Source organism: Callorhinchus milii, unplaced genomic scaffold (genome assembly GCF_018977255.1).
Source record: "Callorhinchus milii isolate IMCB2004 unplaced genomic scaffold, IMCB_Cmil_1.0 Scaffold3, whole genome shotgun sequence".
Lineage (NCBI taxonomy): Eukaryota > Metazoa > Chordata > Chondrichthyes > Chimaeriformes > Callorhinchidae > Callorhinchus > Callorhinchus milii.
The window spans coordinates 34,093,390-34,116,093 of record NW_024704744.1 but is presented as its reverse complement, the minus strand read 5'-3'; the positions used below and the strand labels follow the sequence as shown (position 1 = coordinate 34,116,093).

General features: G+C 39.8%; 1 protein-coding gene across 1 annotated transcript in view; it reads right to left on the bottom strand.

The window, feature by feature from the left end:
- man1a1 (mannosidase, alpha, class 1A, member 1) overlaps positions 1-22,704 on the bottom strand; it is a 217,086-nt gene that overhangs the window by 53,896 nt on the left and 140,486 nt on the right. Inside the window, exon 5 of the mRNA XM_007899660.2 lies at positions 2,084-2,178. Within this exon, the coding sequence (XP_007897851.1) occupies positions 2,084-2,178 (95 nt within the window). The remainder of the gene's footprint in view (positions 1-2,083; positions 2,179-22,704) is intronic.

The window sequence follows — 22,704 nt, the reverse complement described above, 5'->3', positions numbered from 1 at the left end:
ATTCCACAAAATAAGCAATACCTAAACATCCACTAATGCTATCTGATCATTCAACACCTTCCTATATACAGTACACATGTAATGTTTGTAACCCACACGTTTTATAACAAACATTTTAGAACCTAGATGATCTAAGCCAAAGGCAATGCCCAACAGCTCTGAGGTTCCATAACGCTCTCTCTTGCACCAACAAGCGATGGATTTTGAAAATCGTGGTCTTGCCATTGTAGTCTCCAATTGTATTTATACATCCCAAGTCACTGTTTTAAGACCAGTAGCTTGAAGTTGCTATGAATGGGGTGGAATGTTGCTTTCACTCAGTGCAGTTTCTTTACAACTTTAGCTGAATGACATAACGGCAAATCTGAAAACACCAGAGACTGGATGCCTCTTTGGTATTCAATGAGAGCATTGCCACGTGAGACACTTGTGACTGAAATCATGAACGGGGAGGGGGGTTGGGGAGTGGTAAGTAGTGAATAGGATTGCAAAAAAATGCTGGAAGACAAACAGGCTAGAAGAAAGGGCAGACAGCTGACAAATTAAGTTTAATAGTAAAATGTGAAATAAGTTACTTTGGTAGAAAAAACAAGAAGCTGTCCAGAGGATAGATGGTAGGAACCTAAGAGGAGCAGAGAAGCCAAGATATAAGGAGATTCAGATTAAAAGTACCAATACAAGGCCATAAAGTGTCAATGGAGTCTCGGGCTTTATATCCAGAGGGATAAGTATAAAAGTGAAGAGATAATATTGAATTTGTATAAAATCTTAGTCATGCTACAATTGTGTCCAATCTGGTCACCATATTACAAGGATATAGCAACAATGGAAAGAGTACAACAAGGACTGTACCAGAGCTATCAGCTAAGACTGGATAGGTTGAGCTTTCTCTGATGGAGAAGAAACGTTTAGAAGAAGACCTAATAGAAGTGTTCCCTCATTCCCACAATGCCATCAGTTGTCCAACAGCAGCCACTGATCGCCCACTAGTCCCGGCACCCTGGAGCAGATCTCTCTTCTCACGCACTATTACCCCATTCTCTTCTGGCTCCACTTGCTCCCCAACCCCAAGAGGATTGCGTTCAAGATCCTTGTCTTCACTTTTAAATCCCTCCATGGTCTTTCCACCCCCTATCTCAGTGATCTTCTAAACCATACCAACCAGTTCGTTCCCTCCACATGGCAGACTGCTTTACATCCCCCACCTTGCCACCCGCCATTGGTGGTCAGGTTTTGAGCTTTACTGCACTCAGTCTCTGAAACTCCATCCCAGAGTCCTTCACCTCATCCCTCCCCTTGCTTTCTTCAAGGGCCTTCTCAAGACCTTTCTCTTTGATCTCGCCTTCAGTCACCTTTATTTCCCCCCATCCAGTTTGGTCGCCTTGCCTCCTGAATCCAACCCTCAGCTTGGGAGCAAACTCTCGAATGTCCAGCACCTTGGGACATTCTCCCAACGTGAAATGCGCTATATAAATGCAATTGTTGTTGTAAAATTCTAAAAACATTTGATGAGATTAGCTTAAAAAGGCTGTTCCACCTTGTTGGGGAGTCCGTAAGAAGGGGACTCAAGTATAAGATAGTGACAAGGGGATTTAAAAGAGAATTTAAGAAGAGACTTTTCACACAGAGGATAGAGAGAATGTAGAACTTGTAGTGGTGGTTGAAGCAGAGAGTATAGATGCATTTAAAAGGAAGCTAGGTATTCATGAGGGAGAAGGGAATAGAAGGGCATGTGAAGGAGTAAGGAGTGGGTAGAGATTCATGTAGCGTATAAACATGGTTACTGACTGGTTGGCCCAAATTGCCTGTTTCCGTACTATAGTCTATGTAAAGCTATGCAGGCTTATACTTGTAAGAATGGTTGCTCAAGATGATGTACAGAAAGTGCTTGGTTCCCGTGGAGCCAACAAAAGTCAGAGTCTTTAAGATGGGAGAAAATTTGGGAAAGTGCAAAAGACAAATTTAAGGTTTCAGAGAATGTTCTCTCAAATTGGCATCAAGCACTTTTCTCACCTCCTTGCACATTACTGATCACAGCAACTCTTTCAGCATATTTGTCAATTAAAAGCGCTGATCTGCCTACCTTTTTATGTTCAGTAGAGCCCAAGGGATTCCAGTAGGTGTGTTAAATGCAGGCAGCAGCTTCTCCCCTAGTTCCACTGCTTTAACCCTGAATACCTATAGAGGGAAAAAAATACATTTAACAGTTATTCTCATATTTTCTCATATTTGCCATAAGAAAATACATTTGCACAAAAAATAGCAACATTAAAATCACAGTCTTAATCACTGAAGTCATCATCACAAATGGCTCAAAATTAAATATATTAATTAATTAATATGTTATTCTATGAGACATGTAATATGTGTATGCGATCACCTCAATTTGTTCCAAAATGTTGTAAATTGCCTACCCATGTCTTAAAACCAAATTGGAAAAATAGGGAAAAAGTACAAAGAAAGGATGCTGTTCTGATAGTTTCCAGGGAAGTAGAAATCTGGAACTCTCTCCCCAAAAGGCTGTGGATGATGGATCCATTCACATCTTGTGACTGAGGTGCATAGATATTTGTTAGATTAGGGTATTAAGGGATGGCCCACTTCTGTTTCTATTTTTCTATGTCTATTCTAAATTTGATTAAATTTGATCAATTTACAGCCCTCCAAGGTACTGCTTATGGCTGATCTGCCTCACTGGCTCATCAATAAAATTTGAAGGTGTAAGCAAGTCCTTAATGCTGTGAAGTAAAGCCCTAATTGGTAAGAGTGGTATTATCTGGACAATGACCCTCCATTGTAGTGCTAAAATGTGCTGCATTGTTGGAGATGCTATTCCTTCGGATGAGAAGTTAAACCAAGGTCCTGTTTGGCTGTTCAGGTGGCCGTTAAAAATCTCATGATACTGTTCGAAAAGAGAAGGGAGTTATTCCAAGTACCCTGGCCAATAATGTCCCAAATGAAATTGGTCATTCACTTAATGGCTGTTTGCGAGACATTGCTGCATTTTCCTACAAATACACAGTCACTCTATATTATATCCGGTGAGAAAAGAAATAACAAATTTACAGTTATATAATGCCTTTATTGTTATGAGGACCTTGAGACATCCTCCCGATGTGAAAGGCACTGTACCAAATATAACGATTATTATTATAATACAAACTATTCATATTGTGCTTCGTACTTTCAGCTATATGGCAGCTACAGTATATATGTGGAGGCTGTAGAGATGTGAGCAGTTTGTCATTTATCCTTCAAAAAACACTGAGTATGCATGAAGATTTGAAAGGAAAGAAATTATTCATAAATGTTGATTTATGAGATTCTAAAAAAGATTATCGAACATTTGAGATTCTGTTTCATTTTAATCTTGAATTTTATAACACATATTTGAAACAATGTGCACAGAATCCAGGTAGGCATAGGTACATGTGTACATCACAACCTCTTGTTGTGTTTATCTCTTGTGACTCAGGAAAGTGTGAAGAACCATCCTTTGTGACTCTCAAAGGAGTACACGTCCACAATTGGGCTATTCTGCTTTCCTTATATAAAAAAAATCACTTCTGTGGGTATTACATCAAAAGAACCTTTCAGATTCTTAGAGCATCAATGGTTGAAGTACTGTTATTACCGCAAAGACATTTCTGATCTTTAAACATTGAGCAGGTTTTATTGTTTTATGCCAGTTTAGCAGCAGACTGAACATCAACAGTAATGGACTCAGAATACCAAATGTTAGTAGGGTTGAAATTGAACCAACACAGCATAATGCACTATTTATTGCTATTCTGTTTGTTTTACAGGTTACAATTTATTAATGTTATTTTTCTGCTTGGGTAAGGGTTCTAGGATGTTATCCCACATATCCAAATGTGAAAATGATTGATAAAAAGCTTACTGTGTATTTCTTAGTTGATCTAAGCTTACTTGATAATGTTCTGGATAAACTATTTACTTTTTGAAAATAATGTTTCCTCCAACAGTGTACAACCTACACCACTTAGTTTACAAATGATACAAGATTATTTTATAAAGAAGGCAGACTGCTTTGATTGCACCAAAAGACTGAATCCCAGTGGACAAACAGGAATATTTTGTGGCTACACAGATGAATCCAAGGGCACACTGTTCTTCCATTTCACAGAGCAATGCATCATAATCCTTCTAAACGAACATACTCTGGAGACGCTCCAAGTAATTTCTTGAATCTTAAAATGACAGGTGACTGCACAGGTCTCCTTGGAATAGAGATGCACTTTGCTCTGACCCCTTTTTCCCACACGGGAAATGCAAACTGAAATAGAGTTTGAAACTGATGGTGAAATATTCATCAGCAAGCTTTGCTTTCAGATCCACAGCTGCTTGTTAGACAGACTCTAATTATCTCTTAGAGCAAATGAAAATCACAGCAAAATCACAACAGAAAACATTGCCATGACTTACAGAAATGTTAATTACATTAGCAGTTACCAATGATTTGTTGAACTGTTGTTGTAAAGTTCTTACAATCCAGAGATTCAGGATGCAGGTTTAATATACTTCACTTTGGTTTTAAATATTCACTAAATAATCCCTGGTCATCAAGAATTTCTGTTTTACATTTTAGAAGGATAAAGAAGTTGAGAAGCTGGTCAGTTTAGCAACATGAATAATGGAGACACACAGATCAAACCCCTTAGGATTTAGTGGGAGGGTTACTACCAGCACAATTTTCCAAAAAAAACTCCACAAAGAATTTTGATTAATTTATAGATCCTTTTGTAATTTTTCTACCATTTCAGTTGTTGGTTACTGAGGAGATCATAGGGAAAACTAGAGCAGAGAAGGTAACTATGTGAGATAGCTGTATTAACACGGGGTGTTAACATAGGGGTACTGCAGGATCAGGTAATTTAAAAAATAATAATAAATTGATCACTCAATCCACGACTGTTTGTGGGCCACTGCTGTGCGCAATTGGCTGCTGCGTTTCGCCCATAAAATATAGTCAATTCACTTTACAGTATATTCTGTGAAGTGCTCTGAGACATCTCGAAGACGTTATAAGGTGCTATATCAAATGCAAAGATTATTATTATTATTTTGAACTACCCATATTAATCAGCTGTATTGTCTGCTTCAATACTCCTCCCTGACATCCCTCCCAAACTGATGATCACCTCTTCCAATAATTCAGATTTGTTTTTGGAAAACCAACAAAAGCTGACAGGGCTAAATTGCTGAAATGACCTTTATTAAAAATTGAGACCTGGCAGTGAGATTTCCTAAATACAACCTGGAACAACAACAAAAAACAACTTGCATTTATATAACGCCCTTCACACGGGGTAGAGTCCCGGAGCACATGGCAGTGGTGAGGTCTGACCCCAAGCCAGGGGTAGAGGGAGGGGGGAGGTGACCGTAAGCAGGATCATAAAGGAATGTCTTTAGGCGGTATTTGAAGGTGGGAAGGCAAGGTGGAGGGGTTGAGGGAGACTTTGTAAGTTTTGGGGCGTAGTGGCTGAAGGCACGTCCCCGACGGTGAAGCGGAGGGGACGAGGAATAAACATGAAGCCGGAGCCAGCCAAGTGGAGGCAGCGGGTGGTGGAGTAGAGGGTAAGCAGGTCACAGATAGGATGGGAGGTGCGAGGGTATGAAGGATTTGAAAACGAGTGAGAGGATCTTGAAATCAATCCGTTTGGTAATTGGGAGCCAGTAGAGCCTGACAAAGGCTGGTTTGATGTGGGTACGGAGTTTTGTGCGAGTGAGTATCTGGGCTGCGGAGTTTTTAATTTGTTAAATTTTTGTGTATTGTGGAACTGGGGGGACCAGTTGAATGTATGATTCCCAACACGATCTTTGAAAGTTCAAGTCCATGATTCCTCATCATTCAAACTAGCCTGTCATAAAACGTAAAGAACCTTTAATTATAACCCTTGATGCATTTGGAGCATAACACAGAAGTGATAACACACAAAAAATATATGCTGTGCCTGATGTGATCAATATGAGCAGCAGTCACTTCTGAACACCCCCTTCCATGAAACATTCTGTCCTCTCCCAGAGAAACCAGATATTAAACCTAAAAAGATGTGCTAATAATAAGAAACCTCACATTTGATATCGTGCCTTATCACGTCTTCGAGACGTCTCAAAGCTCTTCACAGGATATACTGTAAAGTGAATTGACTGTATATTTTGTGGGCGAAACATGGCAGCCATTTGTGCACAGCAGTGTCCCATAAACAGTCGTGGATTGAAGTGAGCCAATTATTGTTGATGAAAATTGATTTCATCATTGAGTAATGATGAAAATGAAAAAAATAGGGCAGAGGGAGAAGGAATCAGGAAAGAAGATATTAAAAAGTTGATTCTTGTAAACAAAGAATTGTTACCTAACTCCAGGCCTTCTGTTTACAACTTGGGATGTCCTCCCAACGTAAAAGACGCTATACAAATGTAATTTTGTTGTTGTTGTTGTACAACTGGTTTAAAATGGGCCAAGACCAATGGTCAGGACTCCTCAATTAGATGTAATCAATAAGAAGTTGGAAGCCAATACAGCAATATTTCACATTTGCACATACCACGATTGGTCTCCTCTGAAGAAGTTAGTCTGCAGTAATATTGCATCTAAACTGACAGCAATTATATCTCCTTGAATTTCAAACCCAGAGTTTATAAATGGATTTCACTTTTAAAAACCTTTCCAAGCTGTTTGCTACAAAACTCACAGGGGACTTCCTCAATCTAGGCAGTAAACGCATAGGAAGAAAAACCCATATGCAGATCGCATTGTGTCTACCGAGATCTTGGTAGAAGAAATTAGATGTCTAAAATTAAATGATAATGCAGACTAATAAATGCATGCATGACATCCACCAAATTCCCAACGTCATATGTCGTGACAACACAGAAATAATGCAAAAAATTGCTTCTGCTCAGTACTTCATTCAAACCCAAATAAAGCAATCTAAATGAGTGTGTTATATAATGATTTGTTAATGTTGATTAATATCATCATTCAATGATCAAAGTCTTACCATCATCCGTGTACTGTCTGCTTTCTTATAGCAAATTTTCTGATGCCAAATGTCTCTGGACCCTTCTTAGAATTGGGTGCAAGTAATAGTTTAGTGATATCAGATCTGACAAGGGCTGGTGTCAGATCTGATGTGTAAAATATTTATAAATATAGTTTTTAATACTTCATTTTGGTGATCGTTGAAAGAAAAGTAAAGACATCTGTTATTTAGATACAGGCTATCGTTATTTTTCCAGCAGTAATGGTGAAAATAAACATGTGAAGGTGTCGGACACATGAGATGTGTCTGACATCAATGATGTTATAAGCAAAATATCATTGTGCAGTGAGTGGCCATGCTATTCTCCACCCTCCCCTCCTCGAAATGTGGAATCAAAAGAAAATGTGCCGGGCTCTTGAAATAAGGCTTTGAACTGTCAGCATCTCAGTCCGTAGCACAGGATACATAGTATGAAAGCAACATTAACATCAATGCCATTCAGCAGGAACAGGAAATTCTCTGATCTAAAATTCATGATAGATGATCTTTAAAACACGTATGAATAACGGTTCTCTGTGAGACTGAGACCAAGAGAGTTAACACTGAAAACCTCATCACTATTTTAGAACATGGGAAAAAAATTCAGGCACTGGAACTTAAAGTTGTTGTAATTTAATATAGACGTGTTTCCTTGGGTTTAAACCAAATGAGTTCCATTAACCATCATTTTGTTTTAACGAATACTTAGTGGAGCTTAAAGCTTAAGGTGAAGCTTAAGTAATATCTACAGGAAACACATTCCACATTTTCATACTGGTTTCGAATTGGGTAAGTTGAGGTCATAAAGGGCTTCTTTGAAATCATCTTTGGAAGCCACAAAACTGTTGCAGTGCTTTCTGGCTTTCACTGTCGACTGGAAGCCTTTTCATTATAAATTTCATTCTCCCTACTAAAACATCTTGCCTACAAGTACACAGTTACTACACATTGTAGTGAATCCTGTGTCAATCATTGAGATATCCTTCTGACATGAAAGGCGCTATATCAAATGCAAGGATTATTATATTAAAATCACCTAGGACAAGAACAAGTCTATTCTTACATATTAATAATCAAATGTGTCTGAAAGTTGTGCTGCATAGAGAAAGTCAAGTCAAAATCAAACTGATATTGCTTGGGATCTTTCTAGCCTATAGAAAGAGGAGACCCAACTGTTTGGAAATCTTAGTCCTGGAGAAATGACAATATTCAAACCTACTGGCAATAGGAATGAAAACTGTGCAGCTACTTAATATTTTACTCATTACTGGAATGGGTATCCGAAATTTATAAAATTAAAACCAGATGCTAAAAGTCCATTTAGAAAAACTTCACTTTGTTCATATTCACCATGTCTTATAATGGGAAAGCAGTACGTTTCAGTGGGATTTAAGCTTTAGGAAAGAATGGATTTGATAAGGTACAAACTGTACCCATTGCAGCTTCACTTGCAACCAAAAGATCCAACATGGAATGTAGACTGGCACACAGAGAGACACACAGACACATTTTGTCTTTATTAGTAGAGATAGATTATTATTATTATTACATAAAATTATATACATAAGGGGAGGGAGAGGGTCTGAACTCCAGAGGGGAGGGGCTAAATCCCAGCCTGGGTAAGGCCCCAACTCGAGCTGCAGGTTTCACCTTCCCCGGCTAATCGCTGCTAGGCCATGGTGCGGAGGAAACTGGAAACCCCGCGGCCTTAATGAGCCAACTGTCGCCACCATCGGCCCAACTCTGACATGGCGCCGCCCAGACCGGGGCCGTCCAGGAGCAGCAGCCAAATGGCTGCTATCAACGTCCACCTCAACGCCGCCATCTTATTCTTGCCGCTTGACTTCGTCTGAGTGCGTGCTGCGTGCGTGATGCATACGTGCTCTGTGACGCATGATGCTGCAGTGCCACAGTGGGTCGGTGCGGCCACCAGGTATAACTGCAGCGCAACACTCAAAACTGACATACATGTATGATGAGCTTATTTAGGTCATAACTCATCAACAATAGGAGACCCCCCCCCCTCCCAAAACAAATACGCCCAAACATATCCTGGCTCATAGCCTCTGTATATAAACTTTGCACACCAAAGTACAAAATCCCTCAACATGATTATTCTAGAAATGAAATAGTATGATTTTTGTATACTTCCCCCCCACTTTCCTTTTTACAGCCAACTGAAACTGGCTAACGAGTATTGTGAAAATAGCAGTTCAAAAAATCAGCCACGATATCACCAGAATATTGTTACTTTTAAAAAACAGTGTCATATATGGAGTCATAATTGCAGCTAGTGATATAACTGGTGATAATTATCACATCAAACAAAAATTGGGCCAAAAGCAGTGAATGGCCCCAGGTCAGAGATAACTGCACTGCCTTTGACCATATTTTGTTTGCTGTGATATTCATCATCTCAGTGATATCGCTTGCTGCAATTTCAATCTCATATATTGTAACAAACTGTATATTTCTGTTAGTTTTGAGCTGTTTTTACTGATGAGTTTTTAAAAGACATCTAAAGTCAAAACATCAGTTTAATCAAGAGTAGATTTGAAAACCCAAGATCCTGATGGTACCGACAGGATTTGCCACAACAGTAATGCATTCTGTCCTTTTAATCTGAAGGGAGGAGTTAGTTGCGGCTGCTTTGGGCAAAATGAATTAGAATCAGATTAAAACTGAGGATAAAGGTAAGAGGAGAAGGCTTTCAAAAAGAACATGTTTATCCCAGGCGTGCAGCATAGCTGTATCACTGTCAGTCAGATGCACAACAACATGTCTTTGCACTTGTTACTGATTTGGAAGGTACAACAACAACTTGCATTTATATAGTGCCCTTTACGCTGAGTAACCTCACGGAGAGCTTGATAGTGGGGGATCTCACCCCGAGCCAGGGGGAGAGAGAAGGGGGAGGCGACTGTAAGCATGATCAAAAAGGAAGGTCTTTAGGTGGGATTTGAATGTGGGGAGGGAGGGGGCAAGACGGAGGGACTGAGGAAGGGAGTTCCAGAGTTTCGGGGCTTAGTGGCTCTTATAGTTAAAGTAACCAATAAAAGTTGGTCATGGCAGAGAAAATGCTCACTAAGGCTGCCATGTATGAATTCCCAAGAAGCAGAATGAAGGATTATCTTGCTCTGAACTGGGAAGCTGGCAGACATAGGAGTCTAATATCATACAGTTCAATGTCAGGACTTTGAATCCAATAGATACTGGGAATAATTTGCAAGACTACAGGAGTGGTAGATTTCTTAATCTGGCAGGTCTTGAAATGATCCACCAATCATCAATACCTTTATAAGTTCTATAGTACATTTCCAGCCAACATGAATTGACCTGTAACTGACAGACGCTTTAACCCACATCTGCAATATATACTAGCATACGTGGAATTGTGCAAGTTTTTGGAAACAGAAAAGAGATATTTTCAGATTCATCTTTTAAACATGAAATAACAAATAATCCTTGCATTTGATATAGCACCTTATGATGTCATTGAGACATCTCAAAGTGCTTTACAGGATATACTGTAAAGTGGATTAACTGTGTATTTTGAGGGCAAATGGCACGGCCAGTTGTGCACAGCAATGTTCTACAAACAGCCATGGAGTGAGTCACCATTTTATTTGGGGGGGGGGGGTTGGGGATTGTTAGCTCGGACACCGGGAGAAAATCCCTTCTCTTCTTGAATAGTACCGTTGGATCTTTAACATGCATCCGAATAGGCAGAGGTCCTTGATTTAACTTCTCTGGCACATCCATCAATACAACATCCCCCTCAACCTCAGAACTGCATTGGTCTCAGCTTACACAATGTGTTCCCAATGTGGAACTTGAACCCATAACCTTTTGACTCAGAGGTGAGAGTGCTATCACTGTGCCAGGCTGAGACACAGACCATTATCCCTGGAAAGCGATCCCTCCCGCTTGCCGCCTCCCTCCCAACTTTCAAATCCCGACTAAAGACCTTCCTTTTTGTTCGTGCTTAGTTACCTCCCCCCTCCGTCTCCCCCTGGCTCGGGGTCAAACTCCCCCACTGTCAAGCGCTCCGGGATGCTACTCAGAGTGAAGGGCGCTATATAAATGCATTATCTGGAGTCCTGTAGCTCAGTGGTTAGAGCACTCGCCTTGCAAGCGAGACACCTGGGTTCAATTCCAGGCAGAGCGAAACCTTGGACAAGTTTCCTTACTCCACACACCTAATAATAATCCCTCCAAAACAAAAAATAATAAATTGATCATTTTCAATCCACGAATGTCTGTGGGATACTGCTGTGCGCAATTGGCTGCCGTGTTCCACCCAGAAAAAAGTCAATTCACTTTACAGCATATTCTGTGAAGCGCTTTGAGACGTCTGGAAGATGTGAAAAACGCTATATCAAATGCAAGGATTATTATTATTATTATTGTCTCCGGAGTGTAACTTATTGCTCTTTACTAATGACTGCACATTGTCGTGATGAACCACATGTCTAAGTCTATGTTTCTAATCATCCACCATTGTATTATTACGGCTAATAGGGTACAGGTAGTATTTAAATTATTGATAGAGAATTTAAATGTTTCGCCCCAAAGGAAGAACCCCTAATCTGTTGGAATGTTTAAAAAGACTTAAGAAGTAAAAATATTAAGCGTGATGGAGAAAAGGCAGGGAACAGGCGAATGGCCTCCCCCTCTTCCTACATTCCTGCAAATTTAACCACAACCCAAACAGTTTCAAGAACCCGATTGCGAAGAAAGCACTCCGTGACAAATTAGCACACACTGTGTAGATTGTCTCGTCAGCTTCTCTGATCTAACAGCAAACATCTGCAGATTATTTTGTTCCAAATTTAGACCCATTTTATTTCATTAATATTCTCTTGCAGAAGCTACCTCTATGGCTAGTGAACTGTGATACAGAAAAATCTTGCTCTTTTGCATATATATAACTTTTGTAGAACAGCAAGGAGCTGATTAATATTCATAATGAACTTTGTTTATGAAAAAGCCTCCTTGAAACACAGTGATTAACCAGCCGTTTCCACTTGAAAATGTGTTTAGTTTGCAATACAGAAATCCACATTCCCTGTAGTGAGCAGCTAATGTGAACCCTAATAAGCAAGGTTGCAGCAGAAAAGAAGAATTCAAAGTTAAAATCAAATAATCAACAAGTAATGTAGCCACACAAGACAATATAAGACCAGGCAGCGTTGAGAAACTAATAAGTGATTGAAAAAAGAGAATATAAGCAAGATGAAAGGAAAACAAATGAAACTGAAGCATAATAAGATAGAAAAGCAATTAAAAGATAATTGTGAAATAAATGCAACACAAAAATGAAGTAAAACAAAAACTGAAGTTACAAAACACTTGAAATGGGAACAAAATAACGCTGGAAGCATGTTTGGTAGCAAAAATCCAAAAAATGATGAAAGGGAAACTAGTGGATATTTGATGGGTGAATAAATAAATAATGGGGCAGTTTAATGGAAAGATGGAGTCTGTGAGCCAATGGTGCGTGCTGCTATACAAACCCACATGTATTTTTCCGAGGTAGTCATTCTACAAATGTAATTTTATTGTTGTTCACATATAAGCCCAGAGAGTGAGTGTTCAAAGCTTTTATGATAACAGGGTGGGGCTCAAAGCCAAGCCTGATCAAAATAGAAGCTAAACAAAATACGAACAAGCTTCTCTTGATAGCTCACGTGGAAGTTGACCCCATGTCTGCGGATGATTTCTCCAAGAGGGAGCATTGACATGTTGAAGAGGAGAGGACCAAGGACAGAGCCCTGAGAAATACTGCACAAAATAGCAACAACAACAAGATTCCATTTATAGAGCACCTTTCACATTGGGAGGACGTCCCAAGGCGCTGGACAGTTCGGTCAGGACTCGAGCAGGGGGGAAATGGTCAGGGTGAGGGGAGGGAAGGGAGGGAGCGAGGAGGGGGTGGAGAGTCGAGAGGGGAGCTGAAGGCACGGTCAAAAAGAAAGGTCTTGAGATCGGCCTTGAAGGAGGAAAGGGAGGAGGCAAGGCGAAGGCACTGGGGGATAGAGTTCCAGAGCCTAGGGGCTGAGAGGCTGAAGGCCCGGCCACCGATGGTAGGGCGGTTGGGGCGGGGGATGTGGAGCAGACCGGAGCCAGAGGAACGGAGGGTACGGGCAGGTAGGTAGGGGGATAGTAGGTTGGAGAGGTAGGAGGGAGCAAGGCTGTGAATGGCCTTGTAGGTGAGGATGAGGATCTTGAATTCGATCCTCTGGGGGATGGCAGGAGCTAGAGGAGATGAATTGGAGACGGCATGAAAGGTAGGATCTAAACCAGTCCAGGACAGAACAATGAAGGTTGAGGTGAGAGGAGAGGAGGTGGAGGAGGATAGAGTGGTCAATGAAAGGCAGCAGAGAGGTCAAGGAGGTTGAGAAGCCAGAGAGAATTCTGGTTAGAGATTGACAAAATGTAATTTGCCACGAGATGGTTTAGACATTTGGTCAATACAATAGAATGAATGGGGGACAATGGAATGAATTTAGACTTGAATTGAAGAACTTTCATTTTTATATCACTATATCTCATAGAAACATCTCAATGTTATAGTCCAGTGACTCTACATGAAGGAATACAAAATTACAATCTTTTTATTCAGGTCTAAATTTCAGGAGGGCTTGGCACTGACATTATTGCTTTCTGGTGTTTATTTGGAATTTGGAAGGCTACCTTCAAGAGCATTGTATTGGAAGGAATTCTTTGATTTCTTCAAACTGCCTTCTAAGCAGTTGGAACAATAAAACATTTTTTTTTATTTTCAGTTTCATTTTCAAGGCGATACCACATGGGATACCTGCTTAGTCCTCTGTAGAATTTGGAGCGCTATGGGGAAAATTACTTTCTGCAGCTTCTGGTTGTATCCACACAAAAACATAACTCATTTGTTCTCAGATGAAGCAGGAAGAACATAATTCCCCCCTTTTTAAATCTGTTTCTTTGATTCACAGAACAAGATTGAATGTGTGCAGTCACATCAAAACTGACATAGTTCAATCTCCTGGAGTTCTTGCTTTTGAGATATCATTCTTTTAAAACCCAAGTTAAGGTGTCCCTGCTTGTCATGGAGTCCTGTAGCTCAGTGGTTAGAGCACTCGCCTTGCAAGCGAGACACCTGGGTTCAATTCCAGGCAGAGTGAAACCTTGGGCAAGTTTCCTTACTCCACACAACTAATAATAACCCCTCCAAAACAAAACAACAATAAATTGGTCATTTTCAATCCACGACTGTTTGTGAGACACTGTTGTACGCAATTGGCTGCCGCGTTTCGCCCACAAATATACAGTCAATTCACTTTACAGCATATTCTGTGAAGCGCTTTGAGACATCTAGAAGACGTGAAAAGCGCTATATCAAATGCAAGGATTATTATTATTATTATATCTGGATTTTCATCGACACTTTAAAATCTTGGTGGGACACAATGCTGTGTTTCTCAGCACTTTATCTCGGTGCTCCTATACTCCTTGAGGTGAGGAATGGGGAAGAGAGGTAAGCGGGGTTTCCTTGGAGCTGAATTGGCTCCAAAGTGACATGCTTGGCAATGGAATGCTGGATTTGTGACAGTCTCGCTAGTCCAGCTCCTGACCCAGGAGGATCTGCTGTATTCAAAGGCTGATGTCAGACTTGTGAACCCTGCAAGCCAAATCCCTAACGACTCAGAGTTGTTCGAGCTGGACAAGCAATGGGAAGCAGCGCTTTCAATGGCAAACTTGATGGCTTTAGCTGGTTAAACTCCAGCAGTACCCCAACACACATAGAGGGATAAGCTGTGAGGAACATTTAGATAAACTAGGGCTCTTCAGCAATCATCTCTTCCACACTCTGGAACTCCATCCCACGGTCCCTTCGCCTCGCTTCCTCCCTTGCCTCCTTCAAGGCCAGTCTAAAGACCCTTCTTTTCTATCGTGCCTTTGGTCCCCCTCCCACTTCTCTGCCTTCCCTCACCCCTACACCACCCCTCCCCCATGCTCGGGCCCAACATCTGACTGTTCAGCACTTTGAGACGTCCTCCCGACGTGAAAGGCGCTCTATAAATGTAATTTTGTTGTTGTTATGTTGTCCAGGTTATAAGATATTAAATGAATTAAGAGAAATATAAATCCAGGACAATACTTTCAAATGCACCAGAACAAAAGAAAACGGTGAAGGGGAAATTTAGCTGAGACATCAGGAGTGTTTCTTAATGAAAATTTGGAAAGGAAAACCAGAAGAGGTGAGACCAGAATACTGAAATCGTTTGAAAACAGCTGGATGTTGTAATGTCAGGAAGGTAGGACTAATATTCTGAAAAAACAAAATCCAAGTCGGTGGAAAACACTCACATTCAAACTAACTTACAGTATAAAGGTTTTATTTCTGCAAACTACTCTTGTGATGCAATTTCCATGATGAACAGAAAGCATAGAGGAATAAAGGGGTAGTTGTTCAAGTTGTGCATTAAGTGCACAAAGGTCTGATGTGGCTAAGCAGTCATCAACAATAGTGCATACAGATCTAACTTTTGTATACACTTTTTGGAGACAGAGTTTTAAGCTAAAAAAACAAAATAAATGATCTGATGTTGCTGATATTAGGTTGAGCTGATTTGTGTGATATAATTTATTCAGTTTGTGAATTGAATTCTTCCCGTTACTGCAGATGGAATAAACATTTATTTAAAAAAACGATTAAGCAATAGACGTAAACACTTTAACGACTAATTCACTGCAAGAAACAGTGCAATGCATTTATAATCTCAATTTTAACTGAATCACATGTTTCTGTTTGGTAGTTAGCTCCTGCTCCTCCTTTATTTTTGCTCTCCTAAGTGATATTGAAGCAGTTCAGATCATTGGTTTTATCGCTACAGCAGAATGCCACCACATGTTCTAATATGTCAATATTCAAATGGATTTTGCATGTGTAGTGTGCATGAGCCAAATGGATTATGTTGTGAATGCAGTTACAAATTATGCAAATTGACAACACAACAAGAAACACCATTTGCAATCATAAAAAGCTAAGCTAACATATGTCATTTTCCCAAAGCTCTGTAGCGAACATTATAAAAGACAACATTCAGAAATTTCAGAAATGTTTCACCGTTTATTCTAGGCTCAGTAAATTCTTTCAGCTCTAAAAAGCATGGGCCAAAACCACAATTTAACAATATGAGTATCCAATTTACTTTGTCCCAACATATAGTCAAACCTCATTAATACTACATTATGAAGAACATTGTAGTGACTCTCCCATTAACTATGATCGAAACTATCACATATGGTTCCTTCAATTTTTTTGAGTATCCTTCAAATGACTAGCGGAAATCTTATTTCTATGCAAAAGTTGTATTTTGAAAAGTTCAAAGTTAATATACACAGTTTGACCACATACTTAAGCCATAAAACTTAAGTGACAAAATGCTGCTAATGATCTCTCCAGAGCAATCAGTCCTGCTCATAGTCAGTAGAAACACTTGTGTTCAAACTCACTTATGGTATAAAATATGTCATAAAGCTGAATTAGTGGCTGTGACTAGCTATTAAGTATTTTTTGTACTTGTTAGGCTCCAAGAGCTTTCCTTTTACTATCAATCATCTGCATACCTGGCAGTTAAGTTATTACTAATTGCAAAGCCAAGTCTGTATAATGCGAAGCCTCGTGCTATTTGTATGGCTCCCTGATATTTGCCTTTGAAGGAAAATGTTCAAAGAACCATCCTGCAGCCAAATAGGATTTTACAACGCAGACAGCAATGTAAAGAGAAGCTGTATCAAAGCAGGATGTATGTGGGACTGTATGACACAACTGCTTCCTTCCAATATTGGAAAGAAATTATAAAACTTCTGATAGTTAATATCAAAGTATGTTAGAGAGTTTATATGGAGTAGTATATTTTCAGTCACAGCAGAAAAACTCTGAATAAAGTGTCAAATGATAACTCAAGTGTACACATGCTGGCCAAAGATTGGATCTAAAATGGGGCAGTGACCTTTTAACAATTAATGCAAATATGTTAGAAATGCATCAATAATTTAACTTTTTTGCTTTTAACAAACGAGTTCCTGTTGAGCTGTTTCAATCATATGAAACCAGAGGCCATCAGAAGACTGGGTGCACATTGGATTAAAAAACAATGTTCTTTAAACTCATATTTTTAAAGTGCTCCGAGATGCTGCCCCACATGAAAGGGCTATATAAATGTAAATTGTTGTTGTTTTAATCCTAATCCACTTTGGTGGATGATGGTCCAAACCGACTTCTCAATGGGAGTAAATTCACAGCCTGAAACTGTCAAACTAGTACGAGTTTAATGCAATCATTTCTTAAAATTGGTGTAAAGAGGGGAAGGGGGTAAATATCCGCTTACTTTCAAACTGAGGAAAGTAGAGCTATGTGCATGAGAACTTAAAAGGTTAAAACACACGCTAATCAAAACAGTCACCTGCCTCCTGGTGAAAGTTATATTGTTGGGAAAGAGGAACCCATTATAAAGAGAGACAGTCTGCTTAGTGACTGAAGATTTTTTAAAAGGAAGTATACAATGTCAGTTCTGCACAGTTGAGTAATGCATAAGTCAAAATGCAGCACAACTGGTTCGAGGCTAATTCTTCCATGTGGTTTAATTGCTGACGCAAGCAGTCAACTTTTCAGGAATCATCAGGACTACACCACAAGTTTCACAATGCTACAGTAAATGTCTGAGCATAAATAAGGGGAAATGACTTGTCTCAGCATCTCCAGAGTTAGAAAAGAGAAGAAGAAGAAAACTCAGCCAGCAATCCTGATCCTGACTGCAATCCAGTGCTGGAAAGCGAGGGTAAAGGCAGATTTTGGTTCAGCTGTATTGTCCTCCCACACAGTCAATCATTTTGCTGACCTTCACTATATGGGCTCACGCATAAAGAATAACTCTTTGGGTACCAGAAGGTGGTGCACCAAAGAGTCAGCACCTAACAGAGGAGGAGAGAACATTGGCCAAAGTAAATATTTTATTAAAAAATGCTGAGATTTCTTCGCTCCACATCTAAACCAATTAACAAAAAGGAATTATTGATCCAACATTTCATGCCAAATAAGAATTATTCTGTATTTTAACATTAGAATGAACAGAAATATACAGGGAGGGAAAGAGAATAGCTTCCGAAGATACTACTCTTCCTCTATAATGCTGAACTTGGCTTGTAATACCCAATTATGAACTGAGCAATTTCTCATGACCCGTTCACTATTACGTCAGCAGAATATAAAACGTAACAATGTCAAAACAATATTAGACTTGCTGGAAAAGTTAAACAGAGCTATGTAACGGTGCCAACCAAATGGCAAGCACAAATCCCTTCATGTTTAAGTAAATGATGCTCTTCAGCTCGCTTTGGTTTTTTGATTTCGCCTTCTAGATTTAGAAAGTTTGTATGGAGTGTAATAACTAACAAGCGTGAGGTTGGGTTGACGGGAGACTCACTGAGCCTATCCCTCCTTGAAAGTGGGATAGAGCAGGGTTGTCCACCGTCACCATTTGATCAATGATGTTAAAGATGGCATTGAGTGGAATTAAGTTAGTGCGTCTGTTCTGGGCCTTGAAATAGACCTGCAGCACTTTCGTTTGCAGATGATGTTATGCTGTTGGCGGACTAACCTGGCAATTGTGTGCATTGCACTCACTATCTTGAACAATGCGCTACTCAGGGGCATATGATGGTAGTTGAAGCGAAGTTTTGTGGCTATGTACGAATCAGGAGAGGGCCTTGAACTATTGAAGTCCAGAACCAAGCAGTGAGGTTGATTTGTGGTAAGAGATGCAAATGGCTTCTTGGGAAGAGAACCCTAACCTACACTAACATGTTGCTTAGCACCCTGAAGGCAGAGTCAGGTTCACGGTGAGTACATCTCTTTGCCAAGGCACCTCACATGATACCCTCAACATCAAGCAGATGGCGTTGAGTAAATCTGGTACACAGTATTACTGCAACAAGGTGTTTGGCATGTCACAAGCTGTCCTAGATTGGTCCTTCTGTCACACTGAATGAAGACAGATGCCTATTGAATAGTTGATCAGGAAACTGAGACTCAGGACTATAGCTACTGGAAGGGATTAACTGGAGTTGGGGTTCGGAATGCAAACTCATACATCCCAGGTTGGAAGTTACCTTGATGAGTATGCAGCTCTGTACTTCAAAATGATGGAAAGGCTGTAGGCAGGAGGACAATGAAACTGCTCTCATGCATTTTATGCTGAGCTCTGCTACTCACAAAATAGTTAACAAACAGTTGCTGGTACCTGCTATCCACCAGGCGAGGGGCTCAAACGAATGCTTGTTAGATATCAAATAATCAACTCCCTCAGGGGATAAGTTAAGCAGGGTTTTCATGTAACCATACATGCTCCAAGGTGACGTGCTTAGCATCCAAATAGACAGCGGGTCCCAGACTGCAGGGAACTGCTGATGACAGACCACCAAGGCTGGCTTGTTGGTAGAACATGGAGGGGTAGACCAGTCATTGGGTTCAAGAATTATTCCCTACAGCTACTTTTAATCCGTCTTCTTTTGTTCAGCAACGATTCACACTGTTTTTCATTAAAATATGAGGTGAAAGGATACGTATATACACACACACACAACAATTTTCATGGGGTAAAGTTGTGAGGAATAAATTGGATTTTCTTTAGGCTGGAGATCCCTGGGCATTTCTAGTGGGCATTTTATCCTGAGATTTTCAGCAGCAAATATTTCTTTTTAACCTGAAGGTGATTATTATCATAGTTTGTAGCAAAAAAGGAATATTAACACAATAGTATTAGTTCACAATTACCTTCTTCAAAGTAAATAAAGCAGAATTTTTATGAGCACCACTGATGAATTGAGACATATTTATATGTAATCCCGATAAATAAAATCTTAGGTATTAGCAGCTTCTTTAATGCCAGTGGGAGTTGTATTATTCTTGTGTGTACATTCACTCTTTTTTGTTTTTAGAATAATAGGAGCTGTACAATATTTGGGCGATTATATTCCTTTTTACCAACCAAATCATTCGCAGTTCCATTGAACAGCATCTTGTTCAATCCTCTGGATTATAGAATGAGAATCAACAACATAAGTCTGCTTCCAAAATATAAGACTCATCTTGTCTGGCAAATGTACAAATGAAAGTCATAATTCCACAGCTGACATTGTGTAGCAATTAATACCATTCCCCCTGCATCCTCAACCTAACCAATAACTGAAGATTCGAACGACTACTCTTCTGCCTGTATTTCAATGTTTATTTGTTTTGTCCTTGCAGTCTCCTCTGCTGATCTAAAGGAACACAATACTTAGCATTTAAACAGACTGTTCTCTATTGCTAGTGAACAGGTTGTCCTCATTATAATCATGGAACGCAAGGTCCTCTATGGTTAAAGATGATGAGGCAAGACTCGTGTTCTGAACAGAATGGTGATAATTAAGTAAGAACTTTATCCTGGGGAGGTAAGGAATGCATGGGAAAAGGGTGAAAATAATGCAAAGTATCCCAAAAAAGCATTGTGGTCCACTGGCCTGTGCCAAGTTAAAAAAAGAAGAGAAATCCTACAAACTTTCATATAGCCCAACTGAATTGATATACAGGGGAACCTAATTATAATGCAGGGTCATTACAATAATTCTTGCATTTGATATACCGCCTCACCTCATCTCAAAGCACTTCACAGTAGTTACTATTTAGTGACTGTGTGCATGTGGGTAAATGCAGCATCCAATTTGTGCAAAAAACAGCCAGGAAGTGAATGACCATGATGAATGGGGAGCTGTTGGCCTGAATCTCCCTTCTGTAGAAGCAGTTTAAATCTTCTGGTTAGTGTGGTCACTGGTGCTATAATGGGGAGTGGCCCACACGCTCTAACGGGATTCCCCTATATTCACTAAATGGCCATTATTGAATGTTATTGCCACTATTGCTATTATTGAATTTGCTGACACAATGTACCTATAAAAACAGATTATTTCACAAATTCACCACTCTTTGTAAAGTAATTAAATCTGAACCTGTTGTTCAATCAACATTGTATATTATACCATATTAAACATTACTGTAGGGATTATTAATCGCTTCATACACTAGCACTTCCTGATCTCCATGATTTACCACCACCCTCTTCTGCTTGACCTTCTGCTCAGCTAACTGAGGCCCATGCCCTGCCATGTCACTACAGGTGAAACTCCATCCCTCCACCCAGATGTCTTGCCCCTTCTCGATCTTTGAAACCAGCCTAAAAACTCAACTCTTGAAATGTACCAATACTTACCTTCCCCTCCTCAACATCCAAACCTGGCCTTGTGAAGCTCTCCAACACGTTATCCTAGGTGAAGAGCTCTGAAAAATGCAGGTTGTTGTTGTTATTGGAGTTTAGTTTATCTATATTCATTAGGTTCCTGTCACGAGATTCAAAGCACTACTGGCAAAAGACCAGCGAGCCTGGCTCATCAGTAGGGCAGGTGGCAGGGATTATTCCTACACAGCTCCTGTTTTACCCTGCAAGTCAAAGCACTAACCATGAGCATGGAACTCTGTTTGGTTCAGGTACTATTATTCAAAGATAGAGAAGGAGTGATGGGTTTCCGACACCCAACTGACCAAAACAAATAAAAAGAAAACTCCATATTATCATTCTGGACATGGAACCTTCTTTAAACACAAGTAATATAATCAGAATGATTCTATTAAAAATGAAAGTGATGAAAACCATACTTTATACAATATCTATGTAGTCCTGTAGCTCAGTGGTTAGAGCACTCGCCTCACAAGCGAGATATCAGTGTTCTATTCCCGGCCAGGGTGAAATGTTGGGCAAGTTTCCTTATTCCACATGCCTGTTTACCTACTGGTAAGTAGGAACCCAGTTGTTAGACGATTGGTGGATTGATTTTCCAGGGATAATAATCCCTAAAAAACAATAATAATTTGGTCACTCAAACAACGACTGTTTGTGGGACACTGCTGTGCGTAATTGGCTACCGTGTTTTGCCCACAAATATACAGTCAATTCACTTTACAGTATATTCTGTGAAGCACTTTGAGATGCCTCGAAGATGTGAAAAGAGCTATATCAAATGCAAGGATTATTATTATAATTATTATGTAAAATATGCTTTTCATTTCCACTGAGGAATTCTTTTTGGGTTGGCTCCCTTCTTTTATTTCACGTTTCTCTGAATTATACAAAAGAAAGCAAACTGTGACAAAAAACCCTAACAAATACAAAACAGGGAAATGATCCCAAAACAAAGTTTCATCAATTAGATTGCTTAAGGAACAAGTGTTATGTCAGGTTCCATGTAGTAGCATAGGTGAGATTTCAAATGCAGTGGAAATCCAGAGATCAGATAATGGCCACTACAGTACCAACTGAAAGAGGAAAAAGTCCATCTTAAAACACGTTAACGTGTAGATGAAACTGTAATGCGACCTAGCAGATAATATTTAGCAGCTAAATATTAAAGCAGTGCTAGGTCTATTTAAGGTTCTTCAATGCTCGGAGATTTACTTTGAACTTCAATGAGAAATGAAAATTATAGCAATCTCACGACATCAGAAAAAATGTAGTCCATTTAATTCCTGCCAAATCGCATGCGGGACATATGGCATCATAATTGAAAAAAAGAAGGTAAG